General features: G+C 32.6%; 2 protein-coding genes across 2 annotated transcripts in view; both read left to right on the top strand.

Annotated features, from left to right (window-relative positions):
• LOC111624299 (importin subunit beta-1-like) overlaps nt 1-12,579 on the top strand; it is a 61,016-nt gene extending 48,437 nt beyond the window's left edge. The window contains exons 8-20 of the mRNA XM_023367110.1: nt 607-708; nt 5,380-5,551; nt 5,631-5,875; nt 5,951-6,081; nt 6,163-6,382; nt 6,476-6,623; nt 10,093-10,175; nt 10,257-10,364; nt 10,436-10,579; nt 10,656-10,761; nt 10,838-10,952; nt 11,028-11,192; nt 11,279-12,579. Of these exons, the coding sequence (XP_023222878.1) occupies nt 607-708; nt 5,380-5,551; nt 5,631-5,875; nt 5,951-6,081; nt 6,163-6,382; nt 6,476-6,623; nt 10,093-10,175; nt 10,257-10,364; nt 10,436-10,579; nt 10,656-10,761; nt 10,838-10,952; nt 11,028-11,192; nt 11,279 (1,740 nt within the window). The 3' untranslated portion in view covers nt 11,280-12,579. The remainder of the gene's footprint in view (nt 1-606; nt 709-5,379; nt 5,552-5,630; nt 5,876-5,950; nt 6,082-6,162; nt 6,383-6,475; nt 6,624-10,092; nt 10,176-10,256; nt 10,365-10,435; nt 10,580-10,655; nt 10,762-10,837; nt 10,953-11,027; nt 11,193-11,278) is intronic.
• Nucleotides 12,580-12,679: 100 nt separating this feature from the next.
• Nucleotides 12,680-27,319, top strand: part of LOC111624298 (rhoGEF domain-containing protein gxcJ-like) — a 43,593-nt gene continuing 28,953 nt past the window's right edge. Inside the window, exons 1-2 of the mRNA XM_023367109.1 lie at nt 12,680-13,304; nt 23,937-25,341. Of these exons, the coding sequence (XP_023222877.1) occupies nt 23,946-25,341 (1,396 nt within the window). The 5' untranslated portion in view covers nt 12,680-13,304; nt 23,937-23,945. The remainder of the gene's footprint in view (nt 13,305-23,936; nt 25,342-27,319) is intronic.

Genomic DNA, 27,319 nt, shown 5'->3' with positions numbered 1-27,319 from the left:
TCGACCATGAAAGGGAGCCAGTATTTAAACGAGGCTTAATTTTCTAATTTTTAACGATACAATAGCGACGATTATTATTTTAAAAAATTTTTGTTAGGCTTAACATCGATGAAAATTCAACGCGAAGTAGGTTAATAGCGATATACTAATTACATGGGATATAATAATATACTACACTAATAATGGATTTTTTCATACTTTTCGATTATCCGACTTTTCAATTATTCGACCAACCCCAGTCCCCAATTGAGTCGGATAATCGAGGCTCTACTGTAAATATTAAATTTCATCTTTCTGATTAATTCAAGAAATTAAAAATATAACTGATACAATTGTGAAGATACTTAGTAATATAAGCTTGATACATTATTTTTACTAAGGATATTGAATTTAATTAATATGCAGTAAATATGGTAATAAATATATATAATTTTTATTTATTATAAATTATATAAAGTTTAGTGTTGTTAATAATTTAGTATTTTATTAATTGATGGAAATAAAATGTAGAAATGGAAAAAACATTGTCACACTGTATTTTTTATTATGAAATGTACATTTGAATTTTATTTAGGTAGATTTTAATAAGAATTTTTTTATTTGTAGGCTGTAGAACAAGGAAGGCCACCTACTCGTACTTCTAGATTTTATGCAAAAGGTGCTCTTCAGTATTTAGTTCCAATTTTAATGCAAACTTTGACAAAGCAGGTAATGAACTCAATATCCATTTAATATACTAAATATTTATTCACACTGTTCAGATTTCTGAGTTATGCAGCAGTATTTCTGAAATGTTGGTCATACATGCATCATTATGAAGAAAGTCAGTTTTTTAAAATTATCTTCAATAGTAAACTTGATTAAAACATCATCCTTCTTGATGTCTAGATTAGATGTTTTATTAGTCTGTTAGATGTAGTTCCGAAAAGTTTGGGAAAATACTAATATGCATTTTACAGTAGTTACAATCATGAAGAATATTAATTATTTTAGTTTAACTCCAGACTGACATTAATACTGAAATTTCCATTGTTAAATTTATTTTTTGGTTGTTAAACAAAAAATTGTCAGGAAACTTTACATTGAACATAATTTAAATTTTGTGATTTGTTCCTGTTTATATATTTTTAAGAAATATTTTCTATTTCATGTTTAAGTTCTCTTTTGACTTAATAAATTTTGTAGATTCAATTTGCTTACAGTTAAATATTTTATATGTAATTACAGGAATGCCAATCTTGATTTAATGTCATTTTTAAGGTTTTGCATTAGGCGTCATCTCGCATTAATTTTAATAATTATAATTTAATTAAATAATTTTATATTAAGCTGAAAGAAAAGAATTGGACTGGAGTGGGACTTGAAGTGCAACTCCTTAAGATGTGTTGGCAATTACTCTATCTGGTCCTCCAGTCCAATCTCCTCTTCCAATATATTTAACATTACNATAATTTAATAGACAATTTGTCGTTAGAGCTAGGCATTAGGCCCCATTCTCGCATTAATTTTAATAATTATAATTTAATTAAATAATTTTATATTAAGCTGAAAGAAAAGAATTGGACTGGAGTGGGACTTGAAGTGCAACTCCTTAAGATGTGTTGGCAATTACTCTATCTGGTCCTCCAGTCCAATCTCCTCTTCCAATATATTTAACATTACCAACAATGGTTATATCATAATGCTTATTTATTATGCTTATATGCACTTATCTAGAATTACTGTACATAACAAAGTACATACAGTAACTCTAGATTACTATTTAAATGTTAACTGTAATCAACTGCATCAGTGTCATTATGGTGAAATATTTTTCTGCAGACTGGTGAAAGATTTTTTTGTGGACCAGCGGTTGAAAAACTCTATAGATAGTATAATATAAAAAATTTAATAATACAACAGTTGTTAATAACTAGCAATTCAAAGTAGTCATTGATGAAAACATTACACATCAAGGAGACATTAGAATTGAAAGAAACTTTATTAATACAAATATAATGATAATGTTAATAAGCAATTACATTATCATAGCAAAGGAACAATTTTCTATAGGACAATGTTTAAATTAAAGGAACCCTTAGTATCTGGTAGATCACCTCTTGCCTACATACAGATGGTGATAAGATGGTACGAGGAGATATATACAGACATTAGTCATCCTACAACAGATTTGTAACTGGTGCTCCAGATCCCTCACTTGTAGATGGTTCACATCTACATGCCATATATGAGTGAATGTGGGCAACTCATCTGGAGACATGCAGACAAAGGAAGTATGATAACATAAAGACATACTTGGAAATTTTAACTGTGTGCAGTTGAGAATTGTCTTGACAGAAAAACCATTCCACGAAAGGTGACATATAAGTGTATAGGATTTCCAGAACATACTGTAGTGCCATCAATGTCCCTTACACCTCTGTTAGGGTTTACTATCATATGAGAGCTCTCTAGACTAGCACACTAGCAGTGGGACCAGTGTGTTGCTCAATAATAGACAGGATTGAAGTGCTTGCAAAGGTTTGAACAGAACAAGAATTCATTGCTAAAAACAATGTGCTGACAGTCTGTAGTAGTACATGCTTTCCTGTTGCACCATTGCAAACAAAGCTGATAGTATAGGGATACTAATTGCAGAATGTATAGTAGTTGCCATACATGAAAATTTACCTCTGCTAGTCACCTGCCAATGTTTATAGGAAGAAACAAGATTCTGTAGTGATGCCTCCACCTGTCTCTAGATGGACAAAAATGTGATTGCAGCTGTTGTGCTTGTCATGATCAGACAGTCATCTTTCTTGATACGTACCTATCTTGTCTGCTGTGTGTGTGTGTTTCTTAACATATCCACTGTAAGGAACCCAAGTCTGAGCTTTATTTTTATTTTACTTTTATTTTGCTTTCATTATATTTTGTTTGGGGCTTATGTTTAGTTAAGACGAAGTTTCCTCACCATTCACCTTAGTAACTTAAAAATAGAAGAAAAACCAACTCACCGACGAAAGAAAAGCGCCGTAGAAAAACTCGCGCACACTTGCGCTTCCCAAGCGGAAAAAAGTAAGTCCGCACCGAGAAAAAGGGGGGGGAAGACCCCACAACCCAGTTAGGAATCGCTAAACCTTAAAAGAATAAAGCATCCCGATAATTGTTAAAAAGAATAATGTAAAAGGTTAGCGAAGTATTGTCGGAAAATAATCTGCCAGATAAACAAGAAAAATTTAATGTTACAGATAAGTATGTAAATGAGGAGAGTGAGCTCATTCAGAATTGTGACGTCACCTCACACTATAAAGCCTCTAACTCAAGTGAAAACGAACGAGGTGAATTCCTGATAGCAACGAGCTTTGGTGAGCTTCGTAGCAGTGAACGAGAGAGGTGTCCGATAGGATTTTGAAGTTATTCGATTTATGGATTGACGATTATAGAAAGTCTTGAGAGTTTGAGGAAATAGGTTCCTAGTATATTGAGGTGACGATTAGGATCTTTAATTTATAAGAATTATTGTTTATAAGTTAATTCTTTGATTTTGTCGAATTCCAAAGGGGAATAGAATTAAGTTAGAAATAGATTGATTTGAGTTTGTCGGATTGATTCTTGTTGAATTTCATTGAATAAATTATTGTTTGAATTTTACTAAATACTGTATAGAGTTTATTAATAGAAGTTTAATTAAATATTTGATTTTGTTATTGACAAACTTTGTCATTATTTAATTCGGTGCACGCTTAAAGTCCAGGCCTGGCACACTAACGCGAATCCGCGTAAAGTACCCGTTAGGGAACGGCTATTTCCGGCACACGGTAGTGTCGATAATCGTTGGAAAGTCGGAAAAATAATATAGTACTTTACACCACTTCCCTGAGAACCTCTTCAGGGGCCAGAATGGCCCATCAATTTTTCAAAATAACCACCTTGCTTGCTTCCGTACAATGTGGCTTTTTTTTATTTTTGGAAAGTACATGAACTATGTAATGTCTTTGCATCATAAACTTGTTCAGGTCTTCAAACACTAGACATAACTGGTACACTGAAAATTCTGAACATGGTGGGCCTTTTTATAGGCTATTGGGGTAGCAATTTTAAGACCCTGTGATCTGGCAAGCTTATAATTATTTATATACTTGTCTGAGACATAGCTGTGTGTTATGTTTTGCAATACTCACAGTTCTATCTGGGTATATCACTTTGTCAGTGAGTGTAGTAATGGAAATATTTAAATTGTGATCACCCAAAGAAATAAGTACTTAAACACATGCATTATTTTTACATTAGGATTTTAATCCATTCTTTAATATTAATCTGAATAGTTTGTGGTAATAGCAAGTTACTGGAATTTGTTTTATCTTCTAACAGATATTTTATCTTTAATTTTAATTGTCTTAAATCATAACAAATTAGACATTGATGGTATAATTTTTTTGTTTGGGTTTTAAACTTGATGTAATTTTGGCTGTTGGAATGCCTTGGTCATTATAAGTTTGGGAAAAGGCATTTCAATAGCCAGAAGTACATTAAAAAAAGACATATGTTTATATCTAATGATATATCATTCCATATTTGTCTGTACATCTCTAACTAAACAAACCACTTTTTATCATGAAATTGAACATTTGTTGCTATGATAGTGTTTGGACAGCAAATGGTTGCGCAAATAATTCCTTCTATGTACAAAACGACATAAACTAAAAAACCTGAACGAAACTAACATCTCTACTTCGGTGGTTTAAGAAATTAAACTACGCTGGGCAACGTTAAAGTCACTTGTGTTGATTAAGTATTGTCAAGATTCAATCCTTTATACCACATTTCAATATTCAGTTTGATACTAAGATAACATTTTTTCCCCCCATTTCAGGAAAAGTTTATTTTTTGAGTGTAAGTGAATTGAAACTCATTTATTCTGGGAATCAAGATGAATCTCTAGAGATGCTGTTTTGGAAATAGGTTTTTATGAACTTCAAACCATTTCAGATTGTAGGTTATTGTGATAAAAACATCTGACTTACTGAAAGATGCAACAACAGTCAAAGCATCATAGCAGTTTTGATGCTTTACAGCCAACCTTTTGTAGTCATGACACATTGTTACAGCAACAAGAACATAAAAATTTAAATTTGAGATTTGGGGCAACAGATAAAATTATTAGGAGGAAAAGTTTTATGAAAAACTTTTCCTCCTAATAATTAAAGAAAATAGAACTTGATATTTTTAAGCAAAAATCAATGTTTTATTTCTTTTTTATATCCAGTTTTTAATATACTTTATTTTGGTTAAAGAAGTAAAAATTGTTAAATTAAAAAAATATATAGAATATTTTCAACTTTTTATTTAAGAAAAAAATTATAAACTTCATATATGCTTGAATTGTATTAAATTTAGGAAGAACATGATGATGAAGATGATTGGAATCCATGCAAAGCTGCGGGGGTATGTTTAATGCTCATGGCGACTTGCTGTGAAGATGACATCGTCCCACATGTATTGCCTTTTGTAGAAGATAATATCAAACATCCAGATTGGCGTTACAGAGATGCTGCCGTTATGGCATTTGGTAAGCTTTATTTTTTTAAATTTTAAATCTTAAAAGTGAATCCTTAATCATATTTATATAAAATTCTTAAATTTTTTAGGGTCTGTTCTGGAAGGTCCCGATCCAAATAACTTGAAACCAATTGTAGAGAAAGCTATGCCAATGCTGATAGAACTGATGTCTGACCAGAGTGTTGTCGTGAGAGACACTGTAGCATGGACAATAGGCAGAGTGTGTGAATTAATACCGGATGCAGTCATTAATGAAAATTATCTAAAACCTTTATTGGAAGCTTTGGTAAAAGGATTAAGTGCCGAGCCTCGTGTGGCAACAAATGTTTGCTGGGTGAGTGATATATTATAAGCAGGATTTGGAAGATAAGAAATTGAGAATTTACTTAAGAAAATGATTGTACTGCAGGCATTTAATAGTCTAGCTGAAGCAGCGTTTGAAGCAGCAGAAGTACCTGAAGAAGGTGCAGAACCCAAAACCTATTGTTTATCAGAATACTTTGAAGTTATTGTCCAGAAACTTTTAGAAACAACAGAAAGGTAAACTGTATGTTTACAATAATTTCTGACATCAACAAATATAACTTGATATGTAATTGGAATAATAAATTTTATAAAAAGGCCTGATGGTAACATAGCAAATCTAAGAGGAGCTGCCTATGAGGCCCTTATGGAATTAGTGAAAAATAGTCCAAGAGATTGCTACAGTTGGGTTCAAAAAACAACAATGATTATTTTAGAAAGGTTGCAACACGTTCTTGCTCTGGAAGGACACATTCAGAGTACTTCAGATCGTGCTCAGTATAATGATTTGCAGTCATTATTGTGTGCCACTCTTCAGGTTAGTATTTTATTACTGTAATATTATTTTTGGAACATGTAAATTGCTGGTGAAACTGATGTAATAAACTTTCAATTTTTAATAATTTTATAGAGTGTTTTGAGGAAAATGACTTCTGAAGATGCACCTAAAATATCAGATGCTATAATGACTGCTTTGCTACAGATGTTTAATTCTACTAGTTGTAAATCAGGTGGTGTACAAGAAGATGCACTTATGGCTGTGTCTACGTTAGTCGAAGGTGAGATACAATATTTGATTTCTTCATACTTGCATTAGGTGTACACACACCACTATGACATACACATAATGACTTTCCTATATATTGCATTTATTCAGAAAAGTGCAAATTAATAGATTTCGGAAGACAAAATTCTCACTAGTTTGTTAATTAAGATGTTCTTTGTTTAGGATTAATACATTTTCTGGGAAATTCTCTACATACTATATACAGTATATAGTTACAAAATTCTATATGCATTTCTTGCCAAAAACTTTCAGTTATAGTTGTTTGTCTTTTTTAGTTCTTTGAATTTAAATTACTTAAAAACATCTTTTTGGAAGCTATACTGGCAGCTCTTTTTTGTTTTCTCTTCTGTGGTGTCTTCTTTAACTTGAAGTAACGCGAATGCTGAAATGAAAGATAATATGTGAAGCATAAATGAAGATTGTTCAGTTTTAATAATGACACTATTCAAATTGCAATGGCATTTTTCTCTAGTGGCCAAGTGGATGAAATCACTAAATTCTGGTACTTGGTTACAGATTTGCACCTTGCCAACAGGCTGACCATTAAAGTTTTCCATTTTCTTCTCATGCATAGCACTGAGAGGCCACTTTTCTATAGAAAATCCTCCCAGGAAGCACTGTCTTTGTGGATTGTCTTATTTCATCTATCCGAATGATCAAATGTGAGTGTAGTGATACAAAATGTTTCACTAAAAAGTGAAGTTAGCTAAAAAAAATTGTCTAATAAATCTTTTTCTCAGATTTCTTTGTTAATTGACAATTTCCATTGAATTACTGGAAGTACTGTTAAAAATGAACCAAAAGTTCATGTAAATAGAAAATGATTGGGATCTGCAGAAAAGTTTGTTAATTAGGCATAAGCCTCATTTATATAATTGAAGATATTGTTAGGAGTTTAATGTTTATGAAATTAGTAGTTTCCAAATACTAAAATTAAAATACACTATAAAGACTTTAGTAATCAAATTCTAATTGCAATTTATCATTAGCTTTCAGTAAATAGGAACAATTGCTGCTTTTGTGGATGAGCATGATTAATAGTCATGCCAATGATCAATAATGTGATGCAAGCAGTTAGGGTAACATGCATTTATTAATTTGAAGGATATTTTGGTAGGAAGGAAAAAATGATAATTTTCTCATATTTAATTTCACCGTGAAATATTTTGGAGAGGCAAAATAGCTTAGTTCTGTGGCAAACATTTCAATTTCTAAAATTTATTTAAACTGGAGTATAAATACAACCAAACATATGAATTGATAAAACAAATATATGGTAATGATCTTTGTAACTGATTTGTGTTTGAGGAGGTTAGAAGGAACTTTCAGGAACCAAATACAATGAGGTTAATCATTTTTTGATAATGATAATCAAGAATTTTTTTGCTAGATCAGACAGTGAATAAGTGGTTAATGCAATGACTGATTTTACAAAATTGGTGATTTTGAAGTAAATTGTCTTTATAATGTGAGTAGTAATAAACAATATATATATATATATATATAAAACAAGATCTATTTAGATTGCTAATTTGATTTATACCTGTATAATACAATCAAGCAGTCCAGTTTGGATTGAAATTATTAAACTGAATTAATAAGAGATTAATAGAATCTAAATTTCTCAAAAGTATGTGGTGATGAATTGTGTTTTATAATAAGCTTTTGGCAAAGCATATAATTTCAGAATGAAATTGTTTCCTTTATTTCACTTATTTAACTCCTGCAAGTCATTTCTTGTTTTCCAAAATGAAAACTAATGTTATAAAAAAGGCAATTTAAAAATAGTGTCCTTTTGGAATTGCTAAAAAATCATTTAACAAATACCAGTGAGTACAAGTGTACACGTAGCATTTCCAGGAGATAACTTTAAGTAACAGTAGAGAGGTTGCAGCTGACATTTTCATTGCAAAAACATGTACATCAAACATTCAGCGCTGCCTTCCTGTAAGCCTAGAAGTTTGACAATTGCATTTGGAACATCAGTGGAATTATGCTCGATGTTCCAAAAGGCCATTGCCAAACTTATAGGCTTACAGGAAGGCGGTGCTGAACATTCGACATACACATTTTCATGATGAAAAAATTGGCCGCAACCTCTCTAATAAAGATTTTTTGATTGCTAGGTGATTTTCTTTTAAAATTTCACTCTACAATATTTTATCATAGAATCTTTGTGAATTAATATTAGTATTCTGGACACTAACTGTAGAATTATAAGTGTCATTATGTATATCTAGCATAATGACACACATTTTAAAAGCTTGGTAGATTGAAAAGTGTGCTGTCTGGAATCTCAATATTGCAAAACATTTTTAAATGGTGGCAATGAGCATGGAAATTATTTGATGATGCAAAATTTTAACAAGATAACTTCCAACAGACAAAACAAAATTGTAATCTTGAATATTGCAAGTTTTTTTCTTTAAATGTCATTCAGACACTAAAATTCTAAGTTTAAAAATTAAATTATTGGAGTAAGAAAATTTAAAAGGAAATTGCATATCAATCAGATAAATCTTTTAATTATTTTTATAGATTGTCTTTATTTTATGCTAGTTGATAACACTGGTTTCAAATTTTCCTCAAAATATCTTCTTTCAACAAGGTGTTGAATATTTTTTTGTAAATGCACAATGCATATTCTATGTAAAAGAATTAGAAAATCTGGTATAACATTTAGACTTGGAGATGGATGATGATGAGCCAGTGCATTTTGTAAAGACAATAACTACTGATGCCCTTAAACAATTGAAGAGTATTGTAAAATGGACTCTAACTAGGAGCAAATTTAGGAGTTGCTAAAATTTTGAAAAAAGATGCAGTTTGCATATTGTGATTATATTTGCATATTTATTGCCAATTTTTAAAATTTGAATGTTTAGTTTTTCTGCTTATTTGATCTGATTCGAATAGTAATTTATTGTGCATTAGTCTGAATAAAATGGTGTAATTAGGTAGATTTTTAATCCAAGAAATGATAAATAAATTTTCCTGTTTAATTATTAAATTTTAAAACATTTTAACCAAATTCAATACATTAAAGTAAATTTATTATTTTACCACTTGCCAAAAGTGGTTATAAACATTTGATATTTAAATATCGAATGTTTATAGCTTTATTGTATTTATAATTTGGCCTCTGATGTGTTTAAATTCATCCTCCACTTGCAAGAATAACTTTGCGTAAATGAGAATATATATAATTGTGTGTGTGTGTTGCTTTAACTCCATGGTTTTGTGAAAAGTTTGAGGAACACATTAACAATGTGTGATTAAAAATTGAATATTTTTAAATTCTGGATCCGGAGGAACAGTAATGCCAATTTTACTAAAATTTCATTTAGTGCACAAAGCTACAGAATTAGTGTCATAATGTGATTAATTTTTTTTATTTTGATGAATTTACTTTTTATAAAACAAATTGATAAGTAATTTTCTGTTTTCCAAACATTATTCAGTGCTCGGTGATAAGTTCCTAAAGTATATGGATGCTTTTAGGCCATTTTTGGCCCTGGGATTGAAGAATCATGCCGAATATCAGGTGAGTTACTTTATACATTACTCGAAGATGTAACCGGCCAAAGTCTTGATTTTGAACCTTTTGTCTCAATTTTATATTTAGGTGTGCACCGCCGCCGTGGGTCTGACGGGCGACATCTGCAGGGCTTTGGGTCCCGTGGTGTTACCGTACTGCGACGACGTGATGACCATGCTCTTAGAAAACTTAGGGGTGAGTAGTGCATTTCATATTTCAAGGGATCTGGAACGAATTTCTGGGTGCTGATTTACTTTAATTTACAGAATAACACCGTGCATCGATCGGTCAAACCTCAGATTCTTTCAGTTTTTGGAGATATCGCCTTAGCAATTGGTACGGAATTTAAGAAATATTTAGACATCGTGCTTCAGACATTGATGCAGGCTTCGCAGGCTCAAGTCGACAAGGTAACAGTTTAAATGTAGAAGATAATTTTGTAACGTTTCAATGATTTGTATATTTAAATATAAATTTCTCTTGTAGTCCGACTACGACATGGTGGACTATTTGAACGATTTAAGGGAAGGTTGTTTAGAAGCATACACGGGAATAGTCCAGGGATTGAAAGGAGATCAAAACACTCCCACTCGTAAGTCTAAATAAAAGGAAAGTTTATTGAATTTGTTTTCGTCGTGTTGGATCATAATGTTAACGTATTTTTTCAGCCGACGTACAACTCGTCCAACCTCACGTACCGTACGTAGTCCAGTTTATCACCCACATTGCTCAGGATCCCGATCATTCCGACACAAACATCGCCGCGTGTGCGGGTCTCATCGGGTATGAATTTTTTCAGAAAATTACAGTTATCCCCCCTTTTTTTAAAATTTATATCTACGAAAATAACTTTTACAGTGATTTATGCTCTGCATTCGGTTCCAATATGCTCCAGCTTTTGGATAACGAATTGATTAGCGATCTGTTATCCAAAGGACGGCGTTCCAAGGTTGCAAAAACAAAAACATTAGCCACTTGGGCAACAAAAGAAATTAGAAAACTTAAAAGTGCAGCATCTTCATGGTATGTTGTTTCGGAAGCACCAGGATCTTTCGGAGGCAGTTTCCAAAATGCCTGAAATCTCTCTCTCTCTCTCTCTCTCTTTGCAGATTGTTTCGATGACCGGACGTCGATGCCGTAAGATACCATCTGTTGCGTGCTGCGAGGCACCGGTTGGCTGTCACGACTGCCGCAGGAGGGGCAGTGCCACTAGTGTTTAAAGACAAGAGAGCGAGAGTGTGTGTGCATGTGCTCCATCCTTCACACCTTTCTGTAACTCCAGGATAAAAATCAGCTTTTTTACTCTAGCCAATGTGATGATGATTCCTTTACTTCTATTCTTTGAGTCAGCCCACGGCTGTGTTCAGAGGTGGAAGACAGGGCACTTATGTTGTTTCGGCCTTCCTAAGGCATGCAGGTGCTTATACCAAACGGGCAAGTCGTTGTAGAAGAACGGGAGAGACAGCAGGTCTGTTAAAACCCATATCTCCAGTTCGTTCCTCTGAGGATGTACCGTTTTGCGGAAGTGCCTTTTTCAGGTGCAGGTTTTGCAACATCTTGCCTAAGATATACTTCAGTTCCATCGATCATCTCGAAGCATCTGCAAGACCCAAAGAGGAAAAAATTACGATACCGGCAACTGTAAAAACAAAATTTCTTCGATTCTCACAAGGGTAACTGTAAAAACAAATTGTTTTCAAAGATTTTTTTGGAATCGTGTTGGGATTTAAAATCGCGGACCAGTAAAACGAGGGGAAAACATTCGAAAGGGGGAAACCAAAAGTTTGTAAATTATACCAACACTTTTATTATGCAATTTAAAATTCGAAAAATATTATTTGAGGAGGCAGCTAACCAATTAATATTTTTACACTAATTTGTAAAAAACAACAACAAATATAATTGTTCGTTTGGAGTCTTGTAAAAAAGAAAACAACAATAACAATGTCAAAAGTTAATTTTTTTTTCTTTCGTTGTTTTAAAACGTGTGACAAAATTTAAGATCAGTTACCCTTAACTTTTCAGTTTTATACCAAACGAGAAAAAAAATCAACACAAAAAAAAATGCCAAATAATGTATGATATCGTTCATGTTGCCTGTATTTTAATGTATAAAGGAGTATATTTCTGTATTAATCAGCAGCTATGTAGTACCTCTAACCTAAGTTGGCCAGTGTTTAGCCCTATCTTTCTTACCATTTCCTGCACATCACTTGATTTTTAATTATTTCGTTTTTTTGTTTCTCTTCTTGTCAAAAAAAAGTGATGTTCTTCAGTTTCACTTTACCTTCATGTGTGTGAGTGGGTGTGTGTAGCAGTCTTCTTTTTCATTCTGTTATTGCCTTGTTCCTTACTCGATTCCCATAAGTAGACAGTAAAAAAAAATAAAAAATTAGACAAAGCTGCAATACTTCTTTGTGTCGTTTTATTATACGCAAAACGCGTTCCACTCGGTAAGGATTTTTTTTCGTACGTGACGAAAAACTAAAATTTCGAAGTTTTAGGTGTATCGGAGCGGGTTCGGACTATTTGCATACACGAGGACGCGCGTGCGTGTAACGTCACTCGGTCGAGACTAGTTACGTAAGAATGAGATTGGAGAAGGTTGGTTGTATAGACACCAGATGGCGGTAAGAGCGGGTGGCGGGTCGACTAGACGGAAGCGGGAGACGTGCCGCTAGTGCGAAAAAAAAAAATAAACGCGCATCGATTGGGGATGCGAAGTGACGTGTCGTATGTTCCCGCACGTCGCCGTGATCCACTTTCGCCCCTCTTGTTCCATTTGCCATCCCGTAGACAGGAAACAATCGCCAACTCGGGGTCAGGTGAACAAACGGAACACCGGATAGAAGTCGTCGGACAGGTTTTTGGCGAACCAGCCCCGGTTCACCACTCGTTACAGTCGGACTCGGACGCTTTTTGTGGTCAGGTGATTCGCGGCGCACGGTCGGGGGATGCACTTCCTGTGTCCACAATATGGATCCGGCGTGACAAAAGACGTTTAAATTATAAAGACCACCCCGAGATCTCGAACGGTAATGCCGGATTGCCAGGGGAAATTGTCGGCACCGATTACGTCTGGAATTCCTATTTAAATATAACAGCACTACGCTTTACGGATACGGGATATATCAGGTGAGTTTCTTTGTTTGGTTGTCGTGCCGAAAAATCTCTCCCGGGCCACCGAAATTAAGTTGGAAGCGGTAGCGTGGAAGTTAACCGACACCTGTTGATACCAAAAATGGATGAAGGATCGGAACGTGCTCTAGGTTTTTTAGTTACGGTAGACCTCGTACTTGGTCATTACGCTCTCGTTTCGTACGATATACATGGCTGGATATATCCGACATTGTTTTAGATATTCGTGGGAATAATCGGGTATACTTCCTGCCATTATTTACCACCGTCGGTACGAAGTTTCGCGTGTTGGTTCCTTCTCGCAGACGTCCGAAAATAAATACCGGATATCTTCGAATATCCGAAAATTAAAAAAAAACCGTTATTACGTAATCCTTAATCGTTATTAGCATCCTCGTTAAAGTACCCGAAGGATGTCGATATCCAGGATTCTTTGTGACGATTATAATGGAAAAACAAGTGGGTCAAAAAGCTGCCTTCAGCATCTCTCTTTTTTCCCAAACTTTAAAATCACGCAAAGTGCCAAAAAAATAGCCATTGTGAACCTTTGTTTCAAATTCAGGAAGCGTTAGGGGATAATCGAATACGATCCGACTTTAATGATATCTGATGATAAATACCACTTTCGTTTAAATGCCTTTTTTATTATTGTGGTATGTTTGTCGAAATTTGTTAACGAGAGACCCGTTTTACGAAGTGACATCATCTCCACATGCCAGAGTCGAATAAACTTGTCTTTCCACCCACAGTATACTCGTTCACCTTCAAGATGTGCAAAAGGAAATGCTTTTGATGTCTTTCAATATAATTATCGTATCCGAAACGTCTTTTTTTTATTTGCCCCCTTCCGTAGACGTACAAAGAATTTTCGAACAAAGAATCTGTTTAGACTTGTTAAACTCTTCCACTATTTTGAATCGGCGATGACAAAAAAAAAGAACCACACCCGCTCCGTAACAATCGGGAGGAAAAACAAATCGGAGGTGTAGTCTCTGCTTGTTGTTACAGTTTTGCGAGGTTACGGTCGCGTTTTAGGCGACGAGGAAATGTATTTAGTTGAGGTAAGAAGGGTGGTAAAGACAAAAAAAAAAATGTTCTGTAGAAGCACCGTAAAGGTGTTTAACTTGTTACCGACAGATCTGGTATTAATTAAACGATCAGAACGGAATTAGTCGAGAATAAAATGAGTTAAGAGTAACGCGGAACAAAAGACGTAGACGTTACGCTTATTTACGGTTACGTCCGAATGTGGAACACCGGAAACTTCTATTACAATCAACGTTTAAGTGAAAATTGGAAATCTCGCGAACAAAAATGTAGATGTACGGAGTGATACGGAAGCTGGGAAAAACGGTTCTGGTGGGATAGTTCTGTGATAAGGAAGTCGAGATAACGTCTCGAATATAGCAATTCCCGTTATTCGATGAATAATTTACAATTCTTAGCCATTATATTTATATTTGCCACAGGAAATATCAAAGTTCGGCCCTCTTACCCGAGCGACTCGTTGGGTGAACAATAGAGAAGCCATCTCGACCGTCTTAATAACGATTTTAAGACCGATCCCGGGACAATGTTGGTTATTAACCCACATCCTATGTACGAAACGAACCACTGAATAGAATGAGGGCAATTATCGAAGACGAGGAAAGCGGTATTGATGTACCAGGACGTTATAAAGAACTTTTTGTTCTTTGCTCACCAGACATATCTAGCACCGACTCGATAAGCCATTATACCAGTAAATAGTAAAACGTTTATATATATCCTACAGGGAAAAAAAGGGGTACAGTACACACACACACATATATATACCAGCGCGCGCGTACACTAATCCGGTTTTTAATATTTTATACAGGTGTAAAAAAAATTATATAGGTGCAGCTGGTGTATAACGGCACCACTAGAAATAGAAACCGGCACGTACAATATATATATTTATGTTGCGATAAACGTGCCACGAGTCGCTAAAAGGGCGTGACGGTCGTGTACGGTTCACGCTATTATCGATTTTTGCGAATTTGAAAATTCTCCTCCCGATTCACTTTTTGGTGATTGTGGTAGCTTCCGGGATCGGTTATTCTTGCCGTAAAAGAATCGTTTGATGGGTCATGGCCTGCCAACCGGTTCCCCTCCACACGATCCACCACAGTTTATGCTCGACTGTCTTTCACTTCTTTAACCTGTTGGTGCACAGGTGGCCAGACCGAGGAAAAACATTTTCTCGTAAGTCAATCGCCCTTAATGGAACCACTTTCCGCCTCCTCTCTCGATTATCCGTTCTGGGTATCGTCCGATTTCAACGACGAATTGGAATCGTAAGAAGGGGGGATATATTATAGATTGGCTGGAGGAGAATCAGTGCGAGACGAGAAAATGACCGTAAATTAGATTTTTTTAAAATCGTCTCAGTCAGTGAAACTCTATGTAACTTTTGTAATTCGATCGTGCTTCCTCGATTGTGTCATTTTGTATAAACTGCTGGACGAAGAAAATTAACCCCCCGCCATTTGATAGATTTTTCGTTAAGAAGTTTCTTTGTCTATTTTTACCCGAATGCAAGCGGATTTTCCGGATATAAATCAGAAATAACGAGATAAAAAAGGAAACCGTACACAATACTCGATTGTTTGTATAGGAGGTTAATTTTTCGATAGCTTTTTTTTGCCAAAAAAAAGCTATTTTAATTAACCGAAAAAAAGGTACGACTTCTTATACGGGAGACCGTGCGTGCGAGGTGAAGTTTCTTGAACTTCTTAACCCACTAGAGGTGGTGTCAAGGAGTAAAGTTTGTTGCTCTCTGCACGGATAAACGGCAAATTAACTGATTAACGAACTAAAAAAACAGGAGTTAAATATACATCGCGTGAATGGTGTTAAATAGTTCTTTGACTACGATGGATTATCGTCACGTTGCGGGCAAAAATCGAGTGTCATATACCTTATTACCGCGTAGTAACTAGAACAGTTGCCGCGCAGAAAAATAGGCATAAATTCTGAGAATTGGTGGGCGAAATTTGCGTATGAGAAATTGTAGTGGTGCGTAAACGCTTTCCTGGTGGAAGCAGTAAAAGCTTAGGAATGCTTCTTTAATAGACAACAATGCGAGGAAGGTGGTGCGCCATATAATGTAAATTGGCAATGGAAGCAACCATGCACATCTCTTAGCCATTACACATTAGTCCTTAACCTTTCAGGAATGAAAATCGGTTTCGGTTGGACGAAGCTGGACCTGGGTTTTTATATCATATTAAAGACCGCAGATTACAATAGGATATTTTTTTAATGTTTAGAATATATTCATCTATATATATATATATATAATACATTTGTATAGGGAAAAAAACAATAGTTAATTTACTACAGTTAATTTCATCTGTTTTGCTTTCGTTTTGGCTTCGATAATGTAATGGGAAAGAGAATTAAATTGTAAAAATTAATGAAATTCCTCAAGAAATGACCCCCCGAGCTAGTTTAACTGTCCGTGAACCGACATCGTTAGGATTTTTAACTTAAACGATGCCTTGTTATATGGAACAGATCGTGGATCGTGTAAGATTAGCATTTTGTGTAAACTAGGTTACAAGCAAGCGGTGTTAACTAGGCTACAATAACGATTTACGTGTGACTGTATCATCCGCTACTTGTTACTGCACTCGCCGAATTATCAGGTGTGGTTTCTGTCTCTGTGCTTTATGTGCTTTGTAATAAATCTTAAGTACTATTATTATATTACTAATAGATAATGGAGGATTTTTCAATGCCATTTCGCTGTACGAAACAGAGAGGAAAAAAAATTGATAAACGTTCTTATTGTATAAAAAGCCAATAAGAGATTGGTGAGAAAAATCCTTTGTACTTATTCAAAAACATCAAGTGTGACAAATACCATTAAATTGTAAAGTTAATTTGTACTAATGTAATTAGTACACGAGCGAATACCGTGAGAAACAAACAGTACAAATGGATACCGAAATGGTCCGTAGAAGAAAATTATAGTACGAAGTTGCCGTTTGTTAAATTAATGTTCGTATTCTCAATCAAGGATCGAGTTATAAGTTAATCGATTACCGTTCTAAGTACTTGATTGGCTTTGTCTTGGTTGAAAATACGGACACAATAGAATAATAAAGGATGAAGAACAAGGTAAATTGACTAATCAATTGCAAATAACGTTTAGATAAGAACGAAGATCGGTATACATCATCGGGTATAAAAATCCCACTCATTTTTATTGGAATTTTTCGTACTTTTATCGCACTCCATCGCAATCAACAAAAGTAAAACTAGATATTGTGTATTATGTTTTTACCATTCACCCCTGCCGACTAAAATCGTTTACTTTTCCGAGATTTTTACGCATTACTAGTTTCCGACTATTATTATCGGAGTTTTAAATTTTCAGAAATTCTAAATTCTAGAAAACAAACATCTGCGTCCGCTTTTCAAGGCCCAGATAGCTTTTTTTTTCCTTTATTCCTTTTACAGGTTTTTCCCCTTCGTGATCATCGTACCAATTTCAAACTGGTACTCTGTGTATTTCCATCACGTTTCTGTCTAACGGTAATCGGTCACAAACATATTTTAAAACATCATATCGAATGTGTTACGAAAAATTAAATATTTCCTCTCTCGAATTCCGACTATAAAACTGGGAATTTATCGTTAGGAAGAACGATTTTTATCTATTTCGTTTGTATCAATTACTTTATCGTTGCACAATTTAACACAAAAATATAATTTAGGTTATAGTCTAATTTCATAATTTCTGAAATTGCATATTATAATAACGCGTGGGAAATTGGGAAATTAGAAATGTATTTAATCCCTCTCGATCGCGTTTGATTAATGAATTTTGAAAGTAAATTTGAAAGGCGCCGGACGATTATTTATAAGATGAGAATTGAAGACGACATTCGATCGAATGCCCCCCTTTAGAATATGTATTCCTAATCATTGAATTGGAAAGAGAATCGAGCAGTTGACTTTAGCATCTCTAGATAATCGCTCTAAAAAAGAGCATAAGTGATCATTTGTTCCGTCTATCTGCGAATGTCTGTGGGAGAGTAGCAATTTTTTCCATTCGTTTTATTGTGTAATGCACTTTACTTGTATACTCAACCTAAGAAAATTGCCAAATTATATTTTATCTTTGCTCTTTTTTTCGCATCGCAGAGACAGATTTCTATATCTGGACACGCCGATCGATTGATTTTTCTTTATTTTTTTGTTTTTGATCGGCGATTTATGAAGTAACGCCAGGTCTTTCTATGCAGTAAAGAATTACTTAAAGGCTGATTTGTATAGTTAGAATAACACTTCGAATCTATACTATACTCGAACAGTTGCATTTGTAATGCTACATTACAGGAAAATATAACAAAAAGTGGACTTTATTGTCAGTATTTTTAATATAGTTGTCTCAAATACGTTTTTATTCCTGGAATAAATTTATGGTGGTTAATTTGAGGAAATATAAAACATTTTATAAATTATTTTTTTCCTCAAAGTGTTGCCTAAAGTCTGATAAATTAATAAAGAATTTATAAATAAAATAATAAATTTATGATAGAATAGTTTATTTATTCGAACTGTTATCTTGCAAGTTCGTTAATCATTCGAAATCTCCAAAATATCTATCTAGTGCAAATTCTTGTAGCCAAAAGTTGGATTAAATGATTGGTGACAAATGCACCAAAGAATCCTGTACAGTAATTTGGAGATTTAAAATTATTGTTAAACCTAACATTAAAAAAAATCTATTTATTAAATTTGGTTATATTGATGCAGCGTTGTTTTTCAGTCGAATAAATTATTTTTTCACGAAAAAAATCTGCATAAAATTAGTTTTTCAATTAAATTATTTTTGAATTTAAAAATTCTTACTACAACTTAATTTTTATTATACTAAATAAAAATATTTCGTATAAAAAATTGAAAAGCATTCTATTGAAAATACAATATAGATTAAATTATTCACTAAAGCAATTGATCGATTTGGACAATATGGAATATATTATTCTCATATTTTCCGAATATCTCGCTTCTGTTTTATTTTGTAACATTATGTTTTATAAGTTACACTTCGTGTAGAGTTAGAAAATCTTATATTACGTATTGTATTGTAATGAAACATTTATAATCATAAGAAAAATAGGAAATATCACGGATGTTATATTATGCATCATTAAAGGGTAATGCAAATTTTATTAAATTTACATATGCGTTTTTATTCATTTTGGTCACAGTCTAGCAAAGATCATTTCCATCAACAGTCATTACGTTATCATTATTATTCCTTGTTATAAATTGTGAGGCTTTTTTTAAAAAGACCTCACTCACTTGTTCCAATATCTAATTATTATTTTATGTACAGGCAATCTAAGCTTTTGTCAAAGGTCATATGTTTTAAATCTCTCGGACACGCACAAATATATGCTTGTCGATATTTTTGTTTCGATATTAACTGCGACTGTAGAAACGTGTAGTATCATGTATCGTATCATGGACTTTATATTATATACACTTTTATATACGTCTCCTACAGTTTAAAGCTACGCTGCCAATATCTCTCTTCGTTATCATATATAAAAATTCATGAAATTCTCTTCAATAATACAATAACGAAACAGAATATGTGCCGTTATTAATAATCTCAATATCGAAGCAGTGCAATTATTAACAATGCGTTGAGTACAGCAGTGTTCTTAACTGGTGCTCCACAAAGATTCGAGGCGACCCATTCGTTCAATAAGTCATTCTAAAATTTGTTTTCTTAATGTATGTTTTCGCTAATATAGACATACATACGTGCAAACGTATGTGTGTGTTTATATTTATACACATCTACATATATAAGCTACTGTATATTGATGATCCGCATAACTGAGGAAACAAAATGTGCTCTGTCATTCTCAAAAGGTTGAGAAACGTTGGAATAGAGTATATAATTTAATTGGCATGCACTATATTAAGAATTAAAACATAGTTCAATAATATCAATATATTGAACGTAGATTAGATTATTAATTTTTACAAGATTTAAAGTTGATACGCGATGTCATTTCGGATATTTAAACTGTCTATTCGTTAAAGAATGGATGACTTTAATGAATGTTTTTGAAGAAGGAAAATTAACAGTTACAACAATTATATATATACTGGACCAAAAGCGGGTTAAGCGTGTTTTTTGTTCTACGTACACTTGTGAATTAATACGATTATAAAATATAAACTCGCTTTAGAACCCAATTTTCTTTTACAAAGTTGGCGGAAACACTTTTAAAAATATATGGCTAAATATTTAAATATAGCAAGAACTTAATCTTTATAATGGATAAATGACTTTTAAGCCATCATTAGTGGCGTTATCCTAAAGGCATAAATGATAATTGCCTGGGGCCCCCAAACCAATCTTTTATAAGAAAATATTTTCCTCAAAAAAACTCCGAAGAAAAATATCTGAAGTCAACACTGTACATAAAGCTCCCTAATTCAAATCTGCCTGGGTTCCCATGAGGACATAACGCGCCACTGGCCATCATAGTTGCAATTTTTAAGTACTTTACCAAATAACTGAACCATTTCATTTTGCTTAACAACAGTTTACCAGGATTCATTTTCAGTGTTATTAAAAATTCCTAAATTTGTGTTTGCGTTCGTTTTTTTATTGCTATTTAATTATTGCTATAAGCTATTTTTTCGTTTTTTTTTCAATCATTTAACGAATGGCAAATCCAGTTTTAACGTAAATAACATCGAATTGCAATATAATGAGATTATATATATATATAATTGTCGTTGTTATATAAATTTAAATGAGTGTTTATGTTTCTAACTAGTTTCGTTCCCTATATTTTAGTCCACAGTTCTTTCACTTCTTTGCTTTTTTAGTAATAATATGTAACTTATTTTCGGATTAACCTGCAGCTAAGAGAAATAATTAAGTCCATTTTAACAAAAACAAATTAAACTAATTTTTAATTTAAAAAACATGTTTAATTAAAAGCTCAAAACTTACGAAAATAACCAACTTAATTCTGTAGGTACAACTAATTTTTATAGGTTACAGAAGGGATGAAAAACTGGGCACCAGCGGGTAATCTACATGAAGTAAGCCTGGTGTATTTTAGTCATTTCGGTATTTTTTTCGTGAAGATTCGCGTGTAAACATGTTTTTTTGTTTTTTACAATACAGCGATAATTATGTCGCAAAGATTAATTTTGCAATTTACTATTATTATTCTTTCGTAAAATTTACTAAATTAATAAATTTTCACTATTTTATTAGTAAATTTTTCATTAATTTCATTAATTAATTGATTAAGTCTTCGATTAAAAAGTAAATGAAAAATGATGATAATGATTAATGTAATAATTTCATATTAAGGTAATATTTATGAAATATTAAAAACATTATTGGAAGTAACTTTGGATTTCTAGCTTAAAAATAGAGTGGATTTGGATGCTACTATTTATTAATTATTAATAATAATGAACAGATGTTTATCATCCCACATCCTGCAGCAATGATATACTGTATTACCAATGCTTTTTTTTAATGTTAAATTCAATATTAAAATTAGGCTGTAATGGAATATTAAGTTTTAAGTAATTTAGTCTTCTATAGTTAAATATTAAAGTTTATTTCATCCCCAAATTCGTAGGTTGTTAAAAGTAAGTTTTGTATATTTTTTCGTCATCTATATAGCAATTTTTGTTTAACTCGAAATGTATTTGCATAAATATAACCTGAATAAATAACAAAAGCCTCTATGGAAACTCTACGTAAGCATTTGTATCCGTGTATCGAATGGCCACTAAGACCTTACGCGCACTAATTAGAAGTTATTTTGTTATCCCTTACATTCTCCAGACAAATTTCAATTTTTTCCCATGTTTTTCTGGACATCGTTTTCCGTGTTGACGGTTGAAAGTCATTAATGTAATCCCTGATAACTGTTTTTAAAGTCTTCAACTGCTGTAAGGTGGAGTCGAGAAATTTTCTCTTTCACAATGCCCCAAGGCGAATTATCACGTGTTGTCAAGTCTGGACTTCGAGGAGGAGGCCACATCACACTTACCCACTGGTATCCGTCATACCGAAACCTTACCAAAAATATGTAAATAAATAAAACAGATAATTAACAGAAAATATAATTTCACACGTAAGGACTTTGGTCCTTACGTGTGAAATTATATTTTCTGTTAATTATCTGTTTTATTTATTCACATTATCTGTTCTGTTAATTATATTCACACGTGTGGTCACTTTGTATAGTAGGATATCCATACAAAGAGCACCTTGTGATTCAGTCTGTTATAAGCAATGATTCTTATATGTTAAACTTTTAATATATATATATTATATATATTGTAAGGATTTATGACGTATTTTCATCAAGATATCGGAGTTAATTCACACTGGGTACGGTTTTTTTCAAACAGGTTCTTAATATTTTCTAAGTGGAAAAGATAAAAGACAAAGGTTTATTGGATAAAAGGATTATTGTTTTATTTATTTATTTATTTAATTCGATTTTCCTCTAACTAAAAGATAATCTGTTTCTGAAGAGGAAAGGGAGGAGTTCAATTTGGGCAAGTATCCTGTTCCTACTAGTAGAAGTCCATTGACGTCCGTGCCGCCAGCTAGGTAGTTAAACTACATAGTGCACACCGATATATTTTGTCTATATATGTGCAAATATTTATATACGTAGGCTAGATCGAGTAGCCCGAGTTACATCTAACTTATAAATGTAATAGGATTGAATAAGCGGACTCTGTATTTTACATGCTTCTTAAAGTATTCCTTCTTTGATTTTATCATTGCAATGTAAAATATCACAATAAATAAATATATAGGCCTTATATAGATCGTAAAATTATAAGTCAAGTTTGCGATTTCGTTATTCAATAGATATATTTTTCAGCAAATATTTTCTTTTTGTCAATTTTCGGATTAAGTAAATATTAGATTCTTAATAATATTCCTGATTATTTAAAATAAAATCCAAGAAAATAGTATTTCTTTTAGTATTTATGTTAAATATTTATAGAATAGTAACTTATAACTATAAATTAGATATTGAATGAAAATGTTTCTGCATTTAATGTTCCTTAACATAAACATTTTTGTAAGAAACCAGAAATTTACAAACAGTAGGCCTATATTAATTAAATTTCTGGTTGCTTGTAATTCCATTTTGTGTTTTCTTGCGATATTTAAAATGAAAAGCTTGCCTTTGTCCAATCAAAATATATGTACAGTATTTATTTTTAGTTTTCATTTACACCAATATAAATATTTAGGCTTACATTTACAACTTGATACATGCATACATTTGCATGAAGCTATAGTTTATGCTTACATTACGGTAGCAGGAACCTTTTAATCATCTCGCGTAAGGTCTTGAGTGAATTTTCTTACAAATCTTTTTTTAAATGTGTACAGCTGAACAATAAAACTTTAAATGATTCAATTTTTATAAATTAAGTCTGCGTTGTTTATTTAGTTAAAATAACCATATCGTTCGTAAATTAATAGAAGTTAATTTTACTTTTAAAAATAAACTTTAACATAGTTTAATTTCAAATATGAAACTTAAAATAACTTTTTAATTTTTCTAGACTAAAAAAATGGAAGCTTATGGGGGATCCACTAACAGTAGGAGAGTTTTTGGTTGGAAGAAAACGAAGCGAAAACAGCACAGACAACCGATGGACAAGTATGGATCCGTTAGCAGTATATATTCTTATCGTTCTCCATCTTATTTATATGGATCGGTATCATCCAGACAGTATCCCTGGGATACTTACGTTGACGTGCAAGAACCTATTTATGAAGACGTGATGATGGTTTCTGGTAACGATAGTTGTACGTGCGAAAGCCCTATTTATGCCGAATTATATGGACCAAAGAAAAAGAAGAAAAACGAAAACATTAGTGATAGAAGAACAAACAAAAAGTTTATTAGGGCTTTAGAAACGCGCGATCCATTTAGTTCTATAGCTTCTAGAAAATCTATCTTAGAATGTGATGTGACTGCTTATGACTTAGTGACAAATTACCTCAAATCGAAAGGTCCTTTAGACAGCGATCTCGACGATAACTTAAGTGATAATGCCGTAGAAGAGAGTGGAGAAAATACTGTTACTTCACCTCCGGGTTCTACAATTTCCGAATCCGAAAGTGGTATATATTCGCATATTCGTTTAGCTGGGTATGGTGTAAGAATAGGAACGAGTTCGGACAGCACGTCGTCTACTCAGTGCAGCATAGCCTCCGACGACGGTATTTATTCGTTGCCGGAACCCGACTACGACGATAGCGACGAAGACATTCCTAGATTTAAAGATTTAAAAATTACAAGTTCTCCACTTCTCGTTCGAAAGCGGTTATCGGAAAAATTACATCAACCGACAATGAGAGCAGAAGTCGAAGAAACTAAATCGACGGCTAAAATCACGGTTCAACCCGTTTCCAATAAGATAGAAAACGAAAAATCCACGCCTACTGTTGCCGTCAGGATTCGAAATTCCCCTAAATCTCTATCGGAAGTGAAATCCATCCTTAAGAAAACTGATAACGTTTCCGAAATTTACGTCAATAGATTACAGTTTCCTATCGTTTCCGATAAAGAATGCAGGAAAAAGAAACACGTCCACTTCAAATCTTCGTCCAGAGAAAGTCTCAATTATAACGAAGATACGGATAATGTAACCGTAACAGAAATTAAAAACGAAAAGAGTAATAGTCAGCATCACGATAACAATGGCTTTCAAACTGTAGAAGACTATTTACAGACGAACAAACGCAGTGATTTTAGTGAACTTAACGGTTTCAGGACTATCACGCCGGCACCTAAAAATCATTTGACTGTACAGTGCATCAACGACACGGAGTTTCTAAGAAACGCCAAAGAAAAAACTAGTGAATTGGTAGTCGGTGATTATCACGTGTCTAATGAAATCCGTATCAATAATAATAATACTCAAAGTAACTTAAATTCCAAGCCCAATCAACAAGCGAATGGTGAGTAAAAAATCAATTTAAAAGTTGGATTATTAGATAAGTTAGAATTGTATTAAGTGAATTTGATTATTTTAATCATGATAAAATTTTATTGTCATCATTAATTTCTGTAATATATTCATTTGATCTATCTAATGGTTCGATGGAAGTTAGAAAAACAGGAAAAAAATGTATTAATTTCACCACAAAATGAGATAAATTAATAACTAGATAATAGATGAAGTGATTATAAAAAGTATAAATATATCAAAATTAGTTTAAAATAATTGAAATTAAACTTTTTAAATTTAATTTTAAAAATTAAAGTCGATTAATTATTACTGATTTACGTTAGGATTTCTTTTTCAAATAAAACTATTTTCTACACAGAATATTTTTAAAAATCTTCACAAATTTCTCATGTGGTACCTTCAAAATTAAAGGATTTCTTTCGAATTTCCTTTTGCGTGCTAAAGAAAGCAACCATAAACAACGAAAATTTTATAGTTATGATAAGAACAGAATTAAAGTTCAAAGTAGTAATAATGAGCTAATCATAGTAATAAAATCAGTTAAACTGTTAAATTTACTTAAAATAACAATTCGTAAGTAGTAAGATCTATTTTATGATCTCGGCAATTTAATATTACAATAATCTAGGTTGCTATCAGAAACAATGCATATACTGTATACATGTCCCTGATTTTTAGGTCGAGATGAATAACTAGTTTTTCTAAAAATTAAATAAATAAATAAATAAACCGGAAACAAATACGTTCTAGCGTCTATCGTCGTGTTGCCGTCGTCATCACCCGTTTATTTGGGGCCAGATTTTCGAATCCTCTCCACATTTACACCCTTTTTTTCGATTATTTGTATTGTCATCTTGTTTTTCTCCATTTTGGGCCTATAACTCGACTATTTTAGCTTCATCACTGGCTGTCTGTCTTATAGTTTTATGTCCAACTCATGTAAAATATCACTTTCTGCACTTTATTTTTAGTCAATGGGGTGGTCATTTTCAAACACATAGTCTATTAATAATAATAACATTTCTACTATATTTATTTTTTGTTTTATTCCAAAAATAGTATATTAAATAGCCTAGCATTTTTTGTTTCATCAATGATTTGAAAAATCTTTTTAATTGATACTCGTTTGTTGCGTAATATATTTCTTGTCTACCTTCATTTTATCCATTTTGTTTCAAGTCTGTATCATGCAATTTTTACATTATATTGTGTAATTCCTTTCATACAGTGAAATTTATTGTACATTAATACCAATTGACTTAAAAATCGACATTTACTAAAATTATATTCTATACATTTTATTTTATTTCTATTGATACCAAAGCTCATTTTTATCGTTCAATTTTTTTTATTTCCTGTCAATAAATCAATAACATATCATTTGCGTATGATATAGCCTATACAATCAAATAGCGTGTAAGCACACACTAGTAGCATAAATATGCAAAATCAGAAGTCAGAATAAGCTAATTACAGAAAATACGGCTTACTACTTTTTAAGCAGATTAACTTTTTTTTGTCTTACTTTTGGTAAATAGAGAAATATTTTCAACTGTTGTTTGACCAAATAAACGTTTTAGTTTAGCCTATAAACAAGCGGCTTAAGTGTAAACTTCGTTTTTTACACTTTAAACTGATCTTTGATGTATTTATGTTTTTCCATAGTAGTTTCTTATATTTATCCTGGACTCGGCATATTCTCGTATGTTTGGAAAATTCTAATGTCTTAATTAGAAATAATTCGTTTTCAATGCTCGTCAGATTTCCTCATATATCGTACAGGCTCCCTTTAATTGCCGCAATATAGAAATTGCTTCTATTAGGCTATACTACCCAACATAAAGTTCTTTTTTATACCTCTGACATTAAAATAGACAATTGTCGTATAAAAATCCTCCTGATTTCAAAAATCACTTTTAGATTTTTCTATCAGGTAAGTATCAAAAGAAATATAGATAGATCTTTGT

Source organism: Centruroides sculpturatus, unplaced genomic scaffold (genome assembly GCF_000671375.1).
Source record: "Centruroides sculpturatus isolate CEXI.00-Female unplaced genomic scaffold, Cexi_2.0 scaffold367, whole genome shotgun sequence".
In the NCBI taxonomy this organism is placed as follows: Eukaryota; Metazoa; Arthropoda; class Arachnida; order Scorpiones; family Buthidae; genus Centruroides; species Centruroides sculpturatus.
Note: the sequence above shows the minus strand (reverse complement) of the source record. Positions and strands in the feature narration are given on the sequence as shown.